Source organism: Hypomesus nipponensis, chromosome 9 (assembly GCF_054491055.1).
Source record: "Hypomesus nipponensis isolate SF chromosome 9, ASM5449105v1, whole genome shotgun sequence".
Classification (NCBI taxonomy): domain Eukaryota; kingdom Metazoa; phylum Chordata; class Actinopteri; order Osmeriformes; family Osmeridae; genus Hypomesus; species Hypomesus nipponensis.
Window position 1 is genome coordinate 12,834,067 of NC_140369.1, and position 13,663 is coordinate 12,847,729.

At 46.7% G+C, this 13,663-nt stretch overlaps 1 protein-coding gene across 1 annotated transcript in view; it reads left to right on the forward strand.

The window, feature by feature from the left end:
- The window catches only part of LOC146272988 (semaphorin-3F-like), a 49,389-nt gene that overhangs the window by 17,703 nt on the left and 18,023 nt on the right, over positions 1 to 13,663 (forward strand). Inside the window, exons 3-4 of the mRNA XM_084704832.1 lie at positions 12,778 to 12,938; positions 13,324 to 13,386. Of these exons, the coding sequence (XP_084560958.1) occupies positions 12,778 to 12,938; positions 13,324 to 13,386 (224 nt within the window). The remainder of the gene's footprint in view (positions 1 to 12,777; positions 12,939 to 13,323; positions 13,387 to 13,663) is intronic.

The window sequence follows — 13,663 nt, forward strand, 5'->3', positions numbered from 1 at the left end:
ACAGTATATCTGACCCCATATATTTGAATGGATGTTGTGATAAATCAAATGCCTGATAAACTGACTTTATATAAATGGACTGGGAATGCTTTACCTCAGTTGTTTCTTGGTAATGCACAACTTGTTCTTCTTCTTATTTTGCTTCATATTGACTCAAACACTCTCCCTTCACACTCTCTGCCAGCTCAAAATGGCTTCATTTCCCTCAAGGCTCAAAGTTCTCTTAATAGGCTCTCCTATGTTGGTCTAACTGAGGTTCGGCTGATATTGATCAGTGCTGAAAGAGAATCCCTTAAGTGAAAGTGTAAAAAGGTCTGGCATCAATGACTGACAGTTAGTTTTCCTTCATCGGAGTCATATTAAAAAGTGTACCCTCCTCGGGCTGGAGGGAAATCATGTGATGAGTGAAAAGCTAGAAGTGGTTGGTCTCTTCAGATTGTCCAGTACCAGTGGGAGCTAGAAAAGTGGGGTATGCTCTCAATCAATGAAAGTGCAGTCTGCTCCCCACAAATACGGTATAGTTCTGCTGCCATGCAGTTCAGCAGTGGGATAGATGAACTGTGTAAATGTTAGTTTCAGTTGCTTGATCAGTGTAAGGTATATACTGTTTTTTTTATATACTGATTCTATACTTATGGTTCTATACTTATATAACCAGTTAGGGCATTTCTAAGCAGCTGTTGTAGTATGTTTATCACATAAACTTAATATCTCAACTATTGAGTATGTTTTGCCATTGCACTCTATATTGTAGAATAAGGAAATTAATATGGTCCCTCGACAAGACAATCTTCTGTCTTGCCATACACTACGGTAATAACCTCCGTATTTAAAATAATATCCCTGTCACTCCTACATCTGGAGAGAGACTTGGCGGAGCTTGTTTGGTTCAGCTCAGTTCTAGTCTCACTCTAGGCTGGGGTGTGGGGTCTTTTATCCAAAAAGCACATTTCTTAGGTCAGAGGCTGGGCTGGGATCAGGTGTGTGGTGAGGCGAGAGGAGGCCGTGATGGGGTGTTTGAGGCAAGGGAACAGGGATGCTGTGGCTGCGTCTCTCTCAGGACCTGAGGTGCGGGTCCACTCTGCCAAAGCAAACACCTCTGTCGCAGGGGAATGTTGCTGATGGCTGATACGCATGTTCACACGCTTCTTACTTTCTCTCGCTCTTCACTCTGCTCTGTATTTGGGTCACGCCTTCTATTTCCAACCATTTCTTTCCTACTTGTATGTGACTGTCTATGTTGTCACTGATAATTATCCATTATGGCTTTTTTTATAGTACATGTCAAACCAGCTTAACTCCATGAGGTGCTAATAGGCATGCGATCATGCTTGTGTGTGTGTGTGTATGTGTTTGTGTGTACTTCAAGAGAGTTGAAACTAGAGAAGGCATGCCATCAGCCTGAACCCTTCTCCATCCTGTCGTTATGGGCCTGTGGTTATCAGCCTGTTCGCTGCAGGGAGATTACCAGTGACTAACAGGGATGGCTAAATCGGCTTGGCAAACTCACTGACCCCATCCCATCCGCCTTATCCTGTATCTCCTTAACACCACCTCTTATGGGCAGAAAGTACAGTAGTAGGAAATAAGTGAGTGGGAAAGAGTGAGAGAGAAAGTTCCAGATAGGGAGTGTGAGAGTAAAGCAGAAAAAGCAGGAAAGGGAGAGCAACAGTCCCAAAGACAGTCTTACAGTACACTACTGCCCAGGGCGTTACGGTAGACAGGGAAAAGATACAAAGTTGCGGACAGTGTGACTCTCTCACCAGATGGACTGGTGTTATCTTTTGGAAGCCTATTATATCGTTCAGGCTCGAGAAGAGGATAAGAGGCCAGGATAAGGGCCTTAAAGGGCCCTTTAAAACTGGCAGAGTTTAAGGACATGAGACTGTAGTCAAAAACCATGGAGTTATAAGCTCAGTGACTTCTGGTGTCATGTCACTGTCTGTGTGATGGGGTCCCCCCGCCTCCGACCTCCCCCCCGACCCCCAAGCCCATGGGAGCGTGTGGAGTGGATGTAGTATGTGGAGGCCCAGTGAGGCGGATGAAAACACCAGGGTGTTTTTAAAAGGACTAATCACCTCATTTCAGATGACTGCCTTCTCCAAATAGAAAGAAAATGATGAGGCAGAAGGCTTGACCCTGTTGGCATAAGTATTCAGAAAGGACCTTTGACTGTTAATCCTGTTTCCTGTCCTTCCGGCCTGGGAATCGGAGGCACCTGGAGACTCAACTGTTCCCCCCGCTGCCCAACTGCCAATGGTGGGATTGACTCGCTGGGCCGCTCACTGTCACTCCCCAGATATCTGGACCCCCATGTCAGGGAGGGGGGGGGGGGGGGGGCGGGCGCTGGGTGTACTCTGATAGAGCTGATAAAGCACCAAGTGTATCCGGCCTCATTCCTTCGCCCCTAAAAACAGAAACACTTAACACAAAGGGTCCAAGACCTCCGCTGGCTGGCCGGACCTCCCACGGGCCAGGAAGACAAGCTGAGGTGGCACTCTGGCCACAGCCCCCCCCCCCTTCCTTGAGAGAAGCAGCAGAGGGAGGACTGTGTAGGAGGGTGAGCAGGAACACAGCCACAATGGGCCCTGTCACATTCTGTCGGATGTCCCTGCCATTCCTGGGAAGAGAAGGGACAATTGCCCTCCCACTCTGAGACCCCACACTGGGTCACAAATCAGCCAGCTACATGCATGTCTCAGGGACATCTGTGGAGTCACACGGGCCAGCAGGTCACTATTCTCCGTCTCATGGCTTGAGCATCTTCTGCAGGCACGTACTATCATCCAATAGAGCTGGGTACATAATCCCTTCTTGTTGCCTCAACAACTCTCATATACATTTCAACAACTCTCATATACATTTCATATACATTCACAGTGTTTTCAGACTTAGTAAAGGTGATCTCATCTCTCAGCAGTGGCAAGGATCCCATGGTCGTCATGTATACAGTCTGAGGTTCTAGTACACTGGGCAGTCCTGCAAGTTATGATCTATAGCATATACATAGCTTCCTGATGCAGGAAGAGCAATCAAAAGCCTCAATGGTCCATTACATCTATTGAAGTTAAGCTTTGTGTGAACTATGGGAGTTTTTGATTTGACTGCTCTGCTTCATATCAGATGCCATGGATAATTCCAGTAATATAGTCTAAGGATAACCATGTAATAGTATTCATTTACTGTCCATGTCCACGATCCATTAAGAATAAGAAAATCCCTCTATTTTACAGAGGGGATTTTCGATGAGATAATGCTGTGAAAATGTGCACAATCTAAGAGAGATTTTTAAAATGTATTGTTCACTGCTAATTTTTGAGATGAGATATTAATCAAATGAATTGAAGTACTGCATGTAATCATGCCTTGTTTGTGAGGTCTAATTTTCTTTCCCTTTCGGATGTAAATACAGAGTTTTAGAATGGGCCTTTAGGATCCAATCCATCATGTGCTACTAGAGTGTTCTGGAGCCCAGGACTCAGAGACAGTAGACCCCAGAACACCTGGTAAAAGCCACAGACGGTTACTGAGTCCAGACTGCAGGGAATCTGGTTGGCTACTGAGACAAACCAGGATGAGAAATTGTCATTAATCATTTCTCTCAAGACTCTTTACTTTTTCATAATTGTCTATCATTAATCACAATACTTGTATTTGTTTTTGCTAGCAGTATGGGACATTCAGCTTTCCCTTCTACTACAGAGTGATTATGTAGCCATGTTTACCCTTCTGTGGTAGCTACTCCAAATGTCAGATGGATGTATCAAGGAAACCAAAGGAATGCACAATCATATATCTAGACATATATGCATATGATTCATGGGTTCACAGGGCACAGTAATTCACCACCATGATTCACATGATCCTCCTCTAAGAGGGGCCTGTTGGCTGGGGAGTTTTTGAGAGTGCTTGCTCGGTCACAACCCTGGGCTCAGTGAAAGATAACTGACCCTGTTTCTGCCCTGTTTTCATCCTGCCTGTGTGTCTGCCTGCAGGCTGGTGAACGCCGCCTTATTCCCATTCTGAACAGGCTGTCAGTATTGCCACTTCACTTCAGGCAATCCCTGTTTTCCGATTCCGCTCAGGCCTTTGGGAGATAACCCTGACCCTGAGCTAATCCCAGATTAAACTGGAGCAGAAAGCCACTTCTGCTGTTGCATGACCTTTCACCCCACCTCTCTGAGCTGAGCCTGGAGCATTGTCAGCCTGGCTGACCAACATTCACAGCACCACCAGCCACAACCAAAACACATCAGGGACGCACAAGACAGGGAGCAACAAGCTGAAGAGCCCCCCCCCCCCCCCCCCCCCCCCCCAAATTATGGACACATGCATCATCTACTACTGGAGTAGGTATGGGTCTCCAGTGACACCGGGGAGGCTTCCTCCCAGAATGCTCTTGATTTACAGCAGACGGAGGTGTGTACACACACTCTGGAGGCGCTGTGAGGCATGGGGCAAGGAGGTACGGGAGGAGAGGAAGGCTGAGGTCTGTCACCGTAGAGACGGGGAGGTTCATAAAACACACGGTTGCTGACAGCGAGCTGTGTTTGTGCAGATGTGTGTGATTAGATCAGGCCTCCCCTGAGAAGATCCCCTTCCCATACTTCTCCTTGTCTCTCTGCTCAGAGCCTCTTTTTCTGGCGTTTCTCCCGCTGTGTGTACAGCTCTGGTGGAGCAGAGGACTTAGGCCTCGCAAACGCAATTTCCTGCGCGTTTTACTATGCTCAATTGTATTGTTTTGTTACATCTTGGGATACTTGTTACTTTTTGTAACATTGCAAAACGGCTCTCTGCTTCACGCCATGCGTGATTTTGCTTGTTAGGAGATCGATCATCTCCTTTCCATGACACTGCTAACCTGCTGCTGAACTGTGGCAAATCTGTCTGCGGCTGCTACAATCACTTAGATTGGAAAGATGGAGACACGTACGGCATGGCCTGCCCACACTACGCTATCTCCCCCCGTGGCTGTCTGCCCTCTCCCCAGCCTGTTCACTTCCCCCGTCCTGTTGTGCTCTCGCTGGCTCCCCCCCACACCCCCGTGTCCATCAGAGTGCTGGGCTTGGCAGGCGGCATGAGAGGGCTTAGGTGATGGGAGCCAGAGGGCCGGTGATAAGGACATCTCTCCGCATGAGAGCCCATCGGAGCTGACAGTGAATACAAATTGGTTCCATTAGTGGTGGTGGATTGTTGGGGCGAGAGAGAGGGGGGGGCAGACATCATTGGGCCCTAATTATAGAGTGCACAAGCCCTGGGGTCAGAGAGGTGATGGTAATGAGGTGGCAATGCTGGTAAACAGAGAGCTGTCACAGACTGCAGGATGCGGACATCATGGCACAACCTAATGATGTCCTCTTGGCAGCTTCTGGACATGCACCGTGGTTAGACTCACTATGTGTCACCTTGTGTCACACCTGCTGTATTCTATCATTAGGAGTCACAATGCGGAGCCACAATGCAATTCAAATGTCAAACAAGTTGAGAGTGTGTGGACAGGCAAGATAGGGAAGGTTCACTTTTAAGAACTTGTGGGGGGCCCTTTTGCACTTGTGTTTCTTACGTTGAAAGATTGTATACACAGGATGAAGAGGTTCATAAGGTAAGTATACATGTATTCAGTGTTATTGCAGGTGTTGGAGATGAAAGTTAACAGTATTAAATGCAAGTCGGTGAAGATTAGTCAGCAAACATGGATGTTTCCATGCATTATTTAGTTCCAATATTAATAAAACATGCAGTTGAGATATCTCTCAAGTTCGCATTACATGTATAATGTTTGCAGGCATGTGTGACCACGCAAGAAAGAGATAGTCACCAAGAGACCACCGCTGTTCTCCGGTTGTCTCTGGCGTGTCACCTGGAAGTATCTTATCAGACACATCAGATCTTTCCAACAGAGAAGCCTTGCTCTTGTATCTTTCTGTAGTGATTCATGTGTCCTATCTGATGTGACGCGGAGACTCCCGCCCTATTCATTATGCTCCAGCGCTCCGATGGTGCCGAGTGACTAAGCTGCAGTAAGACAGCTGCTGGGTTTTCATGCTGTTATCACTCCATTTCATTTAGCGGCACAGCTAACCACACTCAGCCCCTTGCAATCACACAAGCATTCTTTTCCTATTGTGTCACCTCTCCTTGGCCTTTGAAGCATGCGGCCAACACAAACCCAAATAACTCATGTTAATGTTTGACACGGACATAACTTGTTGAAAGAAGTTGTTCAATTCAAACCAAAGGAGGGCCATGTGGGCTGTGAAAGCCTGTGATTAGAGGAGGCCGCAGTGTCTCATGTGCAGACCTGGGGACTGAGGACATGACAAGGGGAGGGAGATGACCAGTCATCCTGCCACAGTGATACACATCTAGAGCATCCAACAGCTAGCTGGGCTAGCTTTAATCACGGGGGCTCCAGGCCACTTAGGTGGGGAGGAGCCTTCACGGGCTCACCTGTCAGATGGCTCCGGGGCGGTTCCACCATCACAGACTGCTATCTCCCTCCGTCAGATCTTTATCTTCCAGCTACAGGAAGTCACCATGGGAAAGTTGTGTTAGATTGTCAGAGCAGAGCACAACAACCGGGGGGAGATATGCAGGCATCTGGAGATGTGCCATCTCTCTGCTGAACTCACCGTAGAGCTGGTCTAGGGTGCAGGGTACTAAGCAGGTCATCCGTTTAAATCGTACTCTAATAAAGCTCTCAACTGTGACATTGAGAAGTTTAAGTGGCTGTCCTAGTTTATGCCCATGTGTCTTTGTTTTCTGCTTTGTCTGTACGCTTGGTGGTGAGGTGCAAATGAATTGGCAGCCAACATCTAAATACCACACTTCATTTAAACAGTTTAACACAAGCTTTCACTTGATGCCACCTTTGCTGGAAATACTTTTCACACATGATTTATGTTACTACAGTATTTAGATCTATTTATCACTGTGTGATACAATCATACCAAGACATTACTTTAGTTTGTCATATTTATCTGCACTACAGACATGTTGGCAACGGGAGTTTAAAGAAAAACATGTTCAGTTGTATGAAGCCTACTACGTCCTGTATTTATGTATTTAGTTAAAATTTGGACAGAGTAGAAAGATGAAAAGAACACAGGTTAGTGCTGATCTCTAGATAACGGAAGTCTGGAAGTCCATTACAGGTCCATCAGTCCTGGCACACTATTCTTAAGAATGCAACCAACGACCCCGAGAACTGTGTTTTTTTAAGCAAAGAAAGGAGAAAAACTAAAAGAATTCCCACAAGGTATAGTACATACAAATACCACATATGGCATTGCTGCCTGCTTGACTCAAGGACGGCACTTCAACAGGACATAATTGATAGAGTAACAACGATCAGCCCAAATCACGGATGTTATGGTATAATATAAATTAATGATGTACCATATTCTGTCAATGCTGTTTAGATGGCCAGGAACCAGGGGTGTTCTAACTGAAGGTTCTTGTCTTTTGACAGCTTTCAAAATATTAGGTCAGGTTGGCTGACAAGCGCTCCCTTTCATGTGTGTGAGCAAGCTTGCCTCCCGCACCCTCTTAAACACCTTAATTATCACTCCTGCCACAGGACTGTGTGAACTCACACACCTTTCTGGAAGGGGTTGGTAACCGCCTCAGGTCACAGCTTAGGTGGTGCAGTCTCTTTGTCATTACCTTCATGCTAATAGAATGTTTGTCTCTGCAGTTTATGACATGTCACCCCACATTTTTGTGAGTGACGACATTTCAACCCTTTTGTTAGTCAGTCCATAAATATCTCATAGGCAGGGTAGGACACCCGCACTGTTTTGTCTATTATTGCCTTGAAATTCCTTAATGCCGCCCTGTGGAAAGCCTGTCAGCTGCCAGTCCATTTGAAGCCATTTCAGAAAAGAGATCCATGGTGTACAGCTTATGTTGGGGCCATATTTCTGTGCCATCAGTATGAAACTGCCATATCCACTCAGCCCCCTGCCCATCTTCCCCCATACCCCCCTCCACCCTGTCCTCGGTGGGGACACAGGCAGGTTTCAAGCAGAAACTTGCTTCAGTCTGTTTTTGGCAGGACTCACACTTTAGAAGCTTAATTTGAAACCAGAGAAATATGTAGCATGGTGGAACACCCACATCAGGCTCATGTAGCTAATGCAATCTGCTCTGTAGGGTGCCAGCAGTTCTGTGTGTTATGTTTAAACATACAAGTCCAAAGTTTTCCATGATTCCATCATCTGCCTTACAGTATGCCACTTGTAGATTTGCCAGGAAAGTGGTGTGTGTATTCTTAAGGTTAGCTCTGTGCTCTGACGCTGGTGAATGTAATAATCTGTCCTTAATGAGAGAAAGGACCTGAACAGGATTCAATAAAAGTTTGATATGATGCATACATTCCAGACTGTATTTCTTACGGTATGACTGTGCAATTAGGTTCAGGTGACACTTAACCTGAAAGGGGTCTTTATAAGTGTTCATAAAGCCTTACTAAACCTTCATATCACCTTCATGAATGTATTGATATTATTGTATGAAACACATCTTAGAGGACAATCACTAATTTGTATTTGTTTTCATGTGTTTCATGTGCACCAAATGTATTTTAATAACCAGCTTGCGATAATGCATTTGGTGTTTTCTATGAGTTGAGAATTGCTCACCCTCTTGAGAGGATCTGTGTGGAGCCACAGTGGTTCCACAGCCTTAGGAAATATCTAGAATATAGTGCATGTCACTGAACTGGCCCTAATATTGCATTGATGTTGGGTGGAGATATGTTGTAACATGTGTCTGCAGCCCTGAGATATCCTCGTCAGCAGCCAACTATTCTCCCGGGAGGAGGAGTGGGACTGGGCCTGTTTGCCTGTGGAGCTTTGGAGATCCGACTTGGGTTTCTGGCTGCCTCCAGTTTCCAGTTGAAACATTGCTCTGTGGGCTCAGATCCTGTGCTGCTAACTGTCAACCAGCAGGCCCTGGAACTGACACTGAACTAGAGGAAATGATGAAGTATCACTCTATAAATCTTGGCTGACGGTGAGCCTCTGTCTGGTTTGAGGCCCAGGTGATACCATTAGGATCTGGTGGGTCTGAGGCTCATGTCATACGGCTCTCAGTCTGACCCACCAGCACAAGCCTGTGTGATGGCCGGATAGGGTGTTTAGTTGTGGGAACTGCCACTGGCCTGTGTCAACCAGCAGAGAGGAGAGGACTGTCCGTGCCTAGCAGACTGGAGAGAGTGGACAGGAACACCACTCACCCTCGAGTTTAAGCTACTGTGGGATCACCTTCCTCTCTGTGCTCCACTACACATTACTACTAGTGTGTGTGTGGAGTGTGTGTTTGAGTGTGTGTGTCTTTCTGGGTCTGTCTGTTTGTCTCTCTTGCTGTAAGGCAATAGTCTATCCAGTATCTGTCACCTGTCAGTCTCTCCCTCCGTCTGTCTGTCTTTGCATTTGTCTCTGTCGACATGGTTGAGTAAGAGGGACTTACAAGTAGCAAGAGAAATAGTGAGCCTGTATCAGGTTCCTTCACCAGCGATGCAGTCTCACTTTCACCACTAATAGAGCCATTCCCATTCCAGTAGGAGAATGAGTCCCCTCCCCACACAAAACCCCCTCTGTGTTCCTACAGACCCCCCAGAGTGAGCTTAAACCCAACACGCAGTAATGGACTACTTTAAGAGTTTATCTGGCTCTAATAGCCATGCCAGTACGCAGCTTTGGATCCCCAAACCTCTAAGCTAGGTCTCTGTACTGGAAATGCCGTCATGCCCTAATGCAGCTGGCAAACAGCACTCTGAGGAGTTCAGCCTGGGGGCCCCTTTCTGCACTGTGGAGCCCCTGAGTTCTCGTTCACGCTGCCTGCCTCCCTCCACCATCAGCCAAAACACCAAGCACCTGTGCTTCAGACAGCCTCCAACAGGACCTCCTTGAATAAGATGGTAGCAAAGAGGCCTTGAAACTAGCTAGGTCACCAAAAGCCTTCTCTTTTTCATTCGTTGAATAGTAGCCTGGAGCAGTCCCAGTCTAATACGCCATCCATCTTGATCACACACACAGCAAGTCTTCCTCGCCTCTGTCGTTTGTGTTCCTTTCCTAGCGGGTTGTGTCTGGGTCTTTGAGCCAGCCCTCTGCAGGCCTTCTGGGCTTATTTCCACAGGTGGCCTGACCTTTGGAGCAGGCCAACACAGCCCGGCCTGCTGCCATCAGGAGCCTTGGATCAACATCTCACACAAGCACACTCCCACATACCTTGGTGTGAGGAGAGACAGCTTAGCCGGAGAGAGAGAAGAGAGAGAGAGAGAGAGAGAGAGAGAGAGAGAGAGAGAGAGAGAGAGAGAGAGAGAGAGAGCGAGGAGAGAGGAGAGAGAGAGAGAGAGAGAGAGAGAGAGAGAGAGAGAGAGAGAGAGAGAGAGGGAAAGAAGAGGTTGAGAGAGAGAGAGATGAAGAGGAGGTTGAGAGGGGGAGAGAGGAAGAGTAGAGAGAAGAGGAGAAGAGAGACAGAGAAAGGAAGAGAGAGGGAATAAAGAGAGAGAGGGAAAGGAGGTTGAAAGGAAGAGAAAGGGTAGAGAAAAGAGGAGGAGAGAGACAGAGAGAGAGAGAGGGAGAGAAAAAAAGAGAGTGGACAGGCAAGGGGGCAGTGTGCAATGTCTGGCACGTCTGCATGGTTTCAGTTCCAGATTTCCTTTTTTCATGTGTATTTACCACCAACAAGACACCAGGAAGTTATATTGCTTTGTTAAAACAAGCCCTTGTGGCATTATGTACAATGAACTGAAGGTTAAATCCTCAGGACGATGCTGCCATATAGGTAGTAAATATGGTCTTTTAGCCTTTTTGTGTGGAAGTGTTTTTGGAGTTTAGCCTTCAGGGACAGTTCAGCCTCTCTGTTCTGTGCTTATACCAGCAAACATTTTCTACATACAGTAAACTGAAGAACACACTATAACCTTTCTTTTGATTATTGCTGTTTTTAATTCTTCAATTTGTAATCTGGGATTTGGTGAAAGAAAATACAATGCATATTAATGAGATTTGAAATGCTTTATTGGTCATGTTTTTTGGTAAATACATGATCTGCCCATTATGCGTCTGGATTATGGATTACATATGTTTTGGAAGAGAGAACCACCAACACATATTACCACAGCTGGATAAGGAGAGCTCTATAGGGTCTATTGTTACAATGCAGTGTTCTCATTCCCTCTTTAGCTAACAGATGGTCACATCCAGCTACTCTCTGAAAACAAACAGGCTGAGGAGTTGCTGACAAGCTGCTTCAGAAAGGGCTTGAACTGGCCCCTGGAATGTGTGTGTGAGTGTGCGTGAGTGTGTGTGTGTGCGTGTGTACATGCACATGTTCTCTATCTTGCCCTTCCAACCAGTAGCCCACTACTTCAGTGATATGCACACGCCTGGGACAGAGAGGATGGGGACTCATCATTCAACCCAAGTCTCAAACACAAATAATCACAGGACTTGACCACATGTCGCAGCTCTTAGGCACCAGGACCCAGCAGCTGTCAGTCATCTAGATGACCTATAAACACACCCCGGCAGACACACTTATTGAATCAAACTGCACAAATATAGGATATGTAATGCTATTAATCATTGGTTATTGACGTAACGCAGCGTTATATTTAGAGCCAGTATGGAAGACAAGGGATATCAGATTCCATGCCGAGTACTTACAGAATGGTGTGCCAATGCAGTTTATTTTAAGGCTTGATGGGGTCATGTTGATGGGGCTGGATAGCTATTCAGACCAGTTCTGACAGTTACAGATGGACACACTTTTTCTATGTTTAAGCAGAGAAGTCTGAACGTAAACTGGGAAACGCCCGCTGTGGGTTCACCAAGGCAAGTCTGATTACTCAGTCGCGGTACCGGTTTGGAAACAGGTTGTGTGTAAACATGGATATTAATAAACTGTTAACCATGTTCTGCAGTGTTGAAAGTACTCTATTTTAAACGTTGCTGTGTTGGGTTTGACTTTGAAGCTCCAATCCCCCCGTGTGTATTCATCTGGAGCTCCCCCATGTGACTTATCTGCTTCTGACGCAACCAAACAGTCAGAAGTAACATAAAAGATGGGATGGACTAATAATCTGAGGTGTTAAAATAATTCTGTGGTTAGGTCAAATAAAAGTCAACGTATACAGGCACTTGTACAGAATGAAACCTCATTGTTTGTCCCACTGCATGTGTGTGACGAGCCCTAAAGCCCTACCTTGTACTGGAGGTTCTGGGGGGGTTGTTTGTCTATGGTGGAGGGCCCTCGCAGTTTACACATGCTGGCCTCTCAGGCAACATGGCTGATTTTGTACATGTTCACTGAACCTAGGAAAAACCTATCAAACAAACACTCTACCTTCACAGAGAAGTAGCATGGATCATGTTACTCGTGGCAGGAGGAACATCTGTCAACTCTGTCTTAATGCACACAAAGACACACAGTGTCAAGAGCTTCGGATGGTCTAGAGAATGTCCTTGTGGCTGTCCCTGGTGCTGTTTGACAGAGATATGGAGGACAGACGACGAGAGACTTTCTCAAAGGGGCCCTCTCATAGGCAGTAGTGAAGACATCATCACAGTGAGATTCTTAGTAGCACTTGTGGTGGATCTGCTGTATAAGGTTTCAGCAGTGTTGGTGAAAAACCATCAGATATCTCTGCAGGGGTATGAAAGAGGGGTGTGTGGAATGCGTGGGGAACGTGTGTGTGTGTGTGTGAGGCACCGTGAAGGTCTGCGGCAGCTGTCCCTGACGGATGCATGGCTCTTCTGTTTTCTGCAGAGCTGAGGTCCACCGGCACCGCCCATCACTTCTCCTACCTCCTCAACACATCGGACTACCGGATCCTGCGTATGGACGAGGACCACGACCGCATGTACGTGGGCAGCAAGGACTACATCCTGTCTCTGGACCTGCACGACATCAACAAGGAGCCTCTCATAGTGAGCCCCTCACCTCCTCTCACCTCCCCTGTCCTCTCTGGTGATCTGCAGTCCAATCCAGGGTTGAGACCTGGAGCCTTTACTGCCCCTCTGCTTCTAGAACAGGCCCCCGGGGTCACAAGCCCCATCCTGTTGGCCTCTCTTGGTCATGCCCATTAGCCAACCTTCAGCTTGAATTGGATCTATGCATTCATGGAGAGAGGGGCAATTAAACGACCGTGAAAACAAATGCTGGATATGACAAATCCTGTGGGGCTAATAGAACCCTGGTTGGATATCCCAAAGGCAGGTTTAGCCCAGAAATCCATAAACACCAGTGATGTAGAACCACTTGTGGGATGGGTGGGGCTAGTGCTATAAAATGATGTCTCTTTTTCCCTCTCAGCTCCACTGGCCAGTGTCCCAACAGAGGAAGACAGAGTGTATCCTGAGTGGCAAGGACACCAATGTAAGTGTGACTGTTGTCTCCCTACACACAAACACATCAGGATTTCTGTTTCAGGTCAGGTGTTTAATTTTACCCTTCACCCCAGCAGAAATGTGACTTTACAAACAAGCAATGCATTTGTTCTAAAATGCACTTGTCGAGATCCTATATTTCAAAGTTTAAGACGAGAGTTTTAATGAATGTGGACTCAAGGCACCTATGAGAGGCACCCACGTGTGGGTCATACATTTGGCCCAGTTAAAGGCTGGTTTCCCTCTGTCTGGCCAGAGAGGATGCC